Raw genomic sequence first — 7,496 nt, 5'->3', positions numbered from 1 at the left:
CCGGGGCTCTTGCAGAGAGCCTGCCACACTCCAGGACAGATGAACTCACCCCGGGAGGCGCAGGCACACTCCCCGGACACCCCAGAAGGTGCAGCTGCACCCGGCCCACATCCAGGGCCACCAAGTCTGAGAGTCATAGACTGCCCCACTCCCCGCGCGTCTGACACAGTGGGATGCAGAGTCCTGGGCTGCACCCACACACACCTCACATATATACAGCCATAGACACACACAGGTCACACACACACACACCCCGATGGAGCCAACGGAGCACAACCCAGCCATGCACATCCACGGGACACACAGCCGCACATTCACAGACCCCAGCCAGACATACGTGCATACACATTGGATACACAGTCACCCACAAACACAGGTACACACACAGAAGCCACAGATACACTGCGACTAGATGTACACTCCGACACAGGCTGGTGTGGAGCACACACACACACATCCAGACACCCAACAGACAAATACACCCGAACACGCATACTCACACAGCCACAGTCATGTCTCACAGACACACATAACAAATACACCCAAACACACATGTCCAGATGCAGACACAGTCATCTCTGTCACACAGATACACAGATACCCAAACACAGACACACAGTCATCTCTCTCACACACACAGAGACACCCACACTAGATATAGACAGAATAAATGCCCAAACACACAGAAACACATACCCAAACACACATGCCCAGACACACAGTCATTTCTCACATACACACAGAGAGACACACATACATATATACCCAGACACATACACATACACCTAAATACACATGCCCAGACACATATCCGGTCATTTCTCACATACACATACTGGTAGGCCCACACACACCCATGTACACACACCCAAACACACATGCCCAGACACACACAGTCATCTATCGCACACACAGACACACACACCCAGACACCAACACAAACCCAAGCACACATGCACAGACACACACATACACACAGACATACACACCCAAACACAGACACACAGTCATCTCTCATACACAGACACACACCCTAACACACACAGTCATCTCTTATATATACACACAGACACACCCAAACACACAGACACACAATCATCTCATACAGGCACATACAGACACACACCCAGATAGACACACACATAGACACACATGAATGCCCAAACACACACAAACACATGCACACACAGTCATCTCTCACATACACACAGACACACACAGACACACAGTCAACTCTCTTACACACAGACACACAGACACAGTCATTTCTCACATACACACAGAGACACACCCAAATACACAGATACACAGTCATCTCTCTCACACAGGCACATACAGACACACACACCAGATACAGACACATAGACAAACACAAATGCCCAAACACACACACTCAAACACACATGCCCACACACACAATCATTTCTCACATACACAGAGACATACACACATTACCCACATACACACACACCCAAATACACATGCCCAGACACACGCACACCCAGTAATCTCTCACATACACGTACACATAGACACACACACATGCACACACCCAAACACACATGCCCAGACACACAGTCATCTCTCACATACCCTCAGACACACAGTCATCTCTCACAAACATACACAGATGCAGATACACACACACAACACAGTCACTTCTCTTCAGGAGCTGCAGCCGTGCTTCCAGAGGGCCCATGGCCTCTCATTCTCACCCCTTCCCACCCCCACAAAGCCCAGTGCCCCCCCCGAGAGCCCAGCAGGTACCCTGCACCCCCTTCCCGTGGTCCCCACAGACCAAGATCCCCCAGGCCCCCAGAGCTCCTAACACTTCCTGCCTCTGAGTGGCCCCCTTTTTCCTGTCCTTCGGCCACTTCCTCCTGGCTGGGACTGTCTTCCCGAGACCTTCCCTGGAAAGGGGGTGCAGGAGCTCCAGGGCACTAGGGACCCCCAGCGGTGGCGGGGCTGGGGAGGGTCCCCTCATGCTTAGCCTTGTCAGCCCAAGAACAGAGCTGCTTCCTGCTTCCCAAAAAATCCCGGGGCCTCGTCTCCAGAGAGGGGGTGAGGGACCCCCAAGCCACAGAGGTGGGGGAGGGACGCAGTTGTCAGGCCTGGCTCCCGTCCACTCCCAAGGCATGGTGCTGGGGTGTGTGGGCCGCTGCTTCTCCTGACTCAGACCCCCCCCTCCAGTTTCCTGGTGAGGCCCTGGCTGGTCAGTGAGGGGGGAGGGGGGTCACAGGTTATTTATAACAAGGAGAAGTCCCTCATGGCAAGACCAAAAGCCCCACACAGCCCTCTGTGGTGGGGGGCTGTGAACTTCCCCTTTAGCCTGGATCCCCCAGCTCTGGGAGTTGCCCCCTGGGCTGGGCCCAGAGGCTGGTCCCCAGGCGGCTGCATCTAGGCTGGGTGGGGAAGGGGGCGACCCCATCACCCCTGCTCCAGGCGCCTGGCCCTTGGCGCCAGCAGGGCGGCATGAGGGGGCGGTGCCAGGCCACAGGGTGAGAATGGCTGGTCCGGAACCGGCTGTACCAGCTTGGCTGGGCCCCCGCCCTCCGTGGCCAGGCCCCACCCCACCCCTGTTCAAACACCCCTGCATAGCGCTTGAGGCTACAGAGGGACCCCCCAGCAGCCCCCTGCGCCCCACTCCCCGTCCCCTGCATCCTTGCAAATGAAGGGGTCTAGGTGAGAAGTGCTGCAGGACTGGGCATCAGGATGGCACTGCCCACCCCAGGTAGCCGTGGGGGCGTCTGCTCACCCTACTCTTGGGGCTGAGCTCGGGACAGCAAGCCACGCCTCTGCTTCCTCAGACTCCCTGGTGGATGGAGAGGGCAAGGGCGGCTGGGCTGTGGGCAGGAAGAGTTTGTGAGGGTATCTGGGCCTCCGACAGACTCCTGTGTCGGCTATTAAAATAATAATTAGTATTTCTCAGGCTGTCTGCTCCCCAGTCTGTCTGTCTGCTGGCGGGAGGCCTCTCCCTGCTCTCTGCCCCCGCAGGGATTGGGTCCCTGGGTCAGGATCCTGGCCCTGACTTCCTGCACCCATGTGGCTGGGACCCTCTAGTATGGGGGTGGGGGCACCTCAACTCATGCTGGGACTCCCCTGGCTTACTCATGGGGATGGGGGGGTGAGTGGGGCCTGCAAGTGGCTGCCCTCGGGGCAGACCTACCCAGCCCCCCCCCCACACACACACACACGCTGCCCGCTGCGCCCCCGCAGGGCCCAGCCAGATGTCAGCTGCAGTTCTGCAGTTATTAGCATGGGCGGGAGACACTGGCTTGGCCGCGGGCCCGCCAGACTCAGCGGCCGCTGGAATCTCCCTGGAGCCCGGGGCGGGGGAGGGGAAGGGGCACCCGGGGGTCACGAAGACCCTCCAAAGCCCCGCGCCGGGGACGCCCCGGCGGCTGCCGGTTCTTTTCCCCAGTGTTGGCTGGACTTCCCCCTGCCGCCCCCCACGTCTTTCTCTTTCCTTTTCCTTCTCTTTCTCACTGGGGGAGCCCGGGGCTGCCAACCAGCACGCTCCGGCCCCTGCGCTCTCTGCACCCAGAAAAACACCAACCTGGGGACCCAGAGGTCTCCCCCTCCCACTGCGTCCCAACTAAGCGCCCCCAGCTAAGGGGAGCATGAGCCCAGCCAGCCTCCCCACCCCTCTGCGTCCCAGGGAAGGTGGGAAGCTCCGACGCACCCTTCCACCTCAACTCATCAGGGCCAAGCCCTTTGCCCACCCGAGCGAGGGAGAGGCGACCCCCGCTCGTCGAGGGTGCCCGAGGGGGGAGGGGCTCCAGAGTGCCGGGCAAAAAGGAAGGGCACCCCGCCCCAAGGAGGAGGCTGCCGTGCCAGCCCGCCCAGGCGCCGGGGGCGCCCGGAGGCATCGGCCCGCCCCTCCGCGCCCCGACGGGCCGGGGGCGAAGTCCGACCCAGGCCCGCGGGCAGGCGGGGACCTGCAGGGCTGGGTCGGGCCAGGCCCGGCCTGGCAGGACGCGGCCCCAGAGCGGTGGGGTGGGGCCGGGCCAGGAGGCCGTGGGGCCCCCCTCCCCGAGGGCGGCGGCCGGGGCTGGTCGGGACTAGCCGTCCGGGGGCCCGGGCGCGCCCTGGGACCTGGCAGATACCCGGGCTCCCGGCGGCTGGCCCGGGGCCCCGGGAGCGCACTGGCCCCACCCCTTCCTGTTCCCTTATTTGGGCTTCGGGGGCGAGACTCCGGGGGGCCGCCCCGCCCCGCGCCGGGCCCGCGGACTCGGGGTGGGTTTCCATGGCGACCAGGCCCCGTCGCGACCCCTTCCGTGGCGCGGATGGAATCGTCCCCGCGCCACCCGCCCGGGCGATCGCCGCGGGCCGAACCATTGAGGGGCGGGACGCGGGGGGGAAACGGGGTCCCCGGGCCTCGCGGCTGGGTGGGGCGCGCCGCGGGGCTCGGCGAGGGGCGCAGCGCCCCGTGCGTGCGGCGAGGCGCCGCAGCCCGCCGGACCCAGGGCGGGGCGCACGGTCCCGCCGGAGCCGAGTGACGGAGGCAGGGCCGGGCGCTTCCCCCGGGCTGTTGCCACACTTCCTGCCGCGGCGCCCGGTCCCCAGCCTGTTCTAAGGAGTGGGGTTGGGCGGCCGCGCCCCGGTCGTCGGGCTGGGTCTGGGCACTCGGAGCCGACGCGGTGACGGTCAAGCTCAGGGTCCCGGGAGGGGAGAGGGTTCGGGGGAGGGGAGCCGAGGCGACCGACGCCGATGCTGGGGGGGCGGAGCCTGCACCCCGCCAAGTCCTCGCAGATCCCTCGGCTCGGGTCTCTACCCGCAGGGGACCCTCTGCTGTTGTCATTCATCTCCGAAGAGCGCCCCGACTCTTCTAACGCTCCTTCTGGAGGGGCTTCGCAGCTGAACCCCAGTCTCTGAGAGTCCCCCTCTGGCACCTCACATAGCCTTCCTGACTCAGTGTCCCCTCCAAGGTCCTCAATGACTTTGTGCACATCTAAATTTCTCCCAATTCCATCATCTTCTCCAAGATTATGGAGGGGGACCCCTCCTCATTCCCCACTCTCCTGGGGACCCTTTTGTTTCACTGACCCTCACTTTTCATGAACTCAGTTTCCCGTGTGGAAAGCGCAGCTCCTCATCCCGGTACCTTGAGACCCCACTCAGTTACTAAGGCGTGGAACTCCGCGACCTGCCCCCACTCACCCTGCACACTCCCCTCTTTTGTGGGGGTCTTCACCGTTTTTTTTTCTTTAAGTCTTCCAGCCCCCTCTGGGATGCTCCAGAGCCCCTCCTCCTTCCCGTTTACAATCTGGGACCACCTCCCCAGCCCCCACCCCGGCTTTGTTTTGTTTCAGTTCCTCGTATCCCTCTTCTCCTATTCCGGGCGACCATCGCTTTCCCGAGACTGTCCCCCGGGTGTCTCGGATCGCGCCAGCACCCCCCGATCCGGTTGGCCCCGGGGTCCCCCGCGCCCCTCCCCTGCCGCCGCGCCGAGCCCGTGGCCGCTGTTTACAAGGACACGCGCTTCCTGACAGTGACGCGAGCCGCCTCCTCCCCTTCCCCACGCGGGAGGAGGGGGGCGCGGGGGCCCGGTCGCGCGCGGGCCAATCGGAGCGCACTTCCGTAGCTGACACCGCAGTATAAAGGCGCGGGGCTCGGGCTCCGCGGCTGGGACCTTGAGCGCGGCCGGGCCAGCAGCGGAACCTGCGGGGAGCGGGAAGACAGGGGAAGCGACAACCCAAGACCCCGAGCGCAGCGCGCCCGGGACTGCCGGAGGGGTCTCGAGTAGCCGCCGCAGCTTCCGCGCACAGCCGCCGGCTGCCCGCTCTCGGCCCGGGGCCAACGTCCAGGAAGCCCCGTCCGGACCCAGGCAAGCCACCGGCCGCCCCCGATCGCGCGCCGCGAGCCCAGGGGCGGCCCCTCAGGGACCACCCCCCGCCTCCCGGGCCCCCGGACCGCCCGGATGTGCACGAAAATGGAACAGCCCTTCTACCACGACGATTCGTACGCAACGGCGGGCTACGGCCGGACCCCGGGCGGTCTCTCTCTCCACGAGTACAAACTCCTGAAACCCAGCCTGACTCTCAACCTGGCCGATCCCTATCGAGGTCTCAAGGCGCCCGGGGCGCGGGGGCCGGGCGCCGAGGGCAGCGGCGGCGGCAGCTACTTCTCCAGCCCGGGCTCGGACACGGGCGCGTCGCTCAAGCTCGCCTCCTCGGAGCTGGAGCGCTTGATCGTGCCCAACAGCAACGGCGTGATCACCACGACGCCCACACCCCCGGGACAGTACTTTTACCCCCGCGGGGGCGGCAGCGGTGGGGGGGCCGGCGGTGCCGCGGGCGGCGTGACCGAGGAGCAGGAGGGCTTCGCCGACGGCTTCGTCAAAGCCCTGGACGACCTGCACAAGATGAACCACGTGACGCCCCCCAACGTGTCGCTGGGCGCCAGCGGAGGACCCCCGGCCGGGCCCGGGGGCGTCTACGCGGGCCCCGAGCCGCCGCCCGTCTACACCAACCTCAGCAGCTATTCCCCAGCCTCGGCGCCCTCCGGAGGTGCCGGGGCCGCCGTGGGTACCGGGAGCTCCTACCCGACGGCCACCATCAGCTACCTCCCGCACGCGCCCCCCTTCGCCGGCGGCCACCCGGCGCAGCTGGGCCTGGGCCGTGGCGCTTCGGCCTTCAAGGAGGAGCCGCAGACCGTGCCCGAGGCGCGCAGTCGCGACGCCACGCCGCCCGTGTCCCCGATCAACATGGAAGACCAGGAGCGCATCAAAGTGGAGCGCAAGCGGCTACGGAACCGACTGGCGGCCACCAAGTGCCGGAAGCGGAAACTGGAGCGCATCGCGCGGCTGGAGGACAAGGTGAAGACGCTCAAGGCCGAGAACGCGGGGCTGTCCAGCACGGCCGGCATCCTCCGCGAGCAGGTGGCCCAGCTCAAACAGAAGGTCATGACCCACGTCAGCAACGGCTGCCAGCTGCTGCTGGGGGTGAAGGGACACGCCTTCTGATCGCCCCCCGCCCCTCCGCAGCATCCCCCTTCGGACCTTTCCCCAGCCAGGACGGCTGGGCGCACGCCTCCCACGGGGCGAGGGGGCAGACGGTGGGCACCCATTCGGGGGGCCTGGGGTGCCGCCCACCACACTGGACACTGGCCCTCCAGCTCTGCGCCTCAGTCCTCCCACCTCGACGTTTACAAGACCCCCTTCCACGTTTTTTTTTTTTGTATTTTTTTTTCTGCTGGAAACAGACTCGATTCATATTGAATATAATATATTTGTGTATTTAACAGGGAGGAAAGGCAGGGGTGATCGCGGCGGAGCTGGCCCCGCCGCCCGGTACTCAAGCCCGTGGGGACACTAGGGAGGGGACCCCCCCCCGCCTCTTTGCCCTCCCCCCCTTCTGCGCCGTACTGTGGCGAAGAAAGACGCGCTTGGTCTCTAAAGAGTTTATTTTAAGATGTGTTTGTGTGTGTGTGTGCGCGTTTGTTGTTCTGACTTTTTATTGAATCTATTTAAGTAAAAAAAAATGGTTCTTTATTAA

At 64.0% G+C, this 7,496-nt stretch overlaps 1 protein-coding gene across 1 annotated transcript; it reads left to right on the top strand.

Moving 5' to 3' along the window:
* The first annotated feature begins 5,639 nt into the window (after window positions 1–5,639).
* JUNB (JunB proto-oncogene, AP-1 transcription factor subunit) lies at window positions 5,640–7,496 on the top strand. Its single transcript, XM_056119323.1, has one exon. It carries the CDS (start codon window positions 5,921–5,923, stop codon window positions 6,962–6,964), a length of 1,044 nt encoding a protein of 347 aa, XP_055975298.1. The 5' UTR covers window positions 5,640–5,920; the 3' UTR covers window positions 6,965–7,496.

The sequence above is a fragment of the Sorex fumeus genome, unplaced genomic scaffold (genome assembly GCF_029834395.1).
Source record: "Sorex fumeus unplaced genomic scaffold, SorFum_2.1 ptg000041l, whole genome shotgun sequence".
In the NCBI taxonomy this organism is placed as follows: domain Eukaryota; kingdom Metazoa; phylum Chordata; class Mammalia; order Eulipotyphla; family Soricidae; genus Sorex; species Sorex fumeus.
Note: the sequence above shows the minus strand (reverse complement) of the source record. Positions and strands in the feature narration are given on the sequence as shown.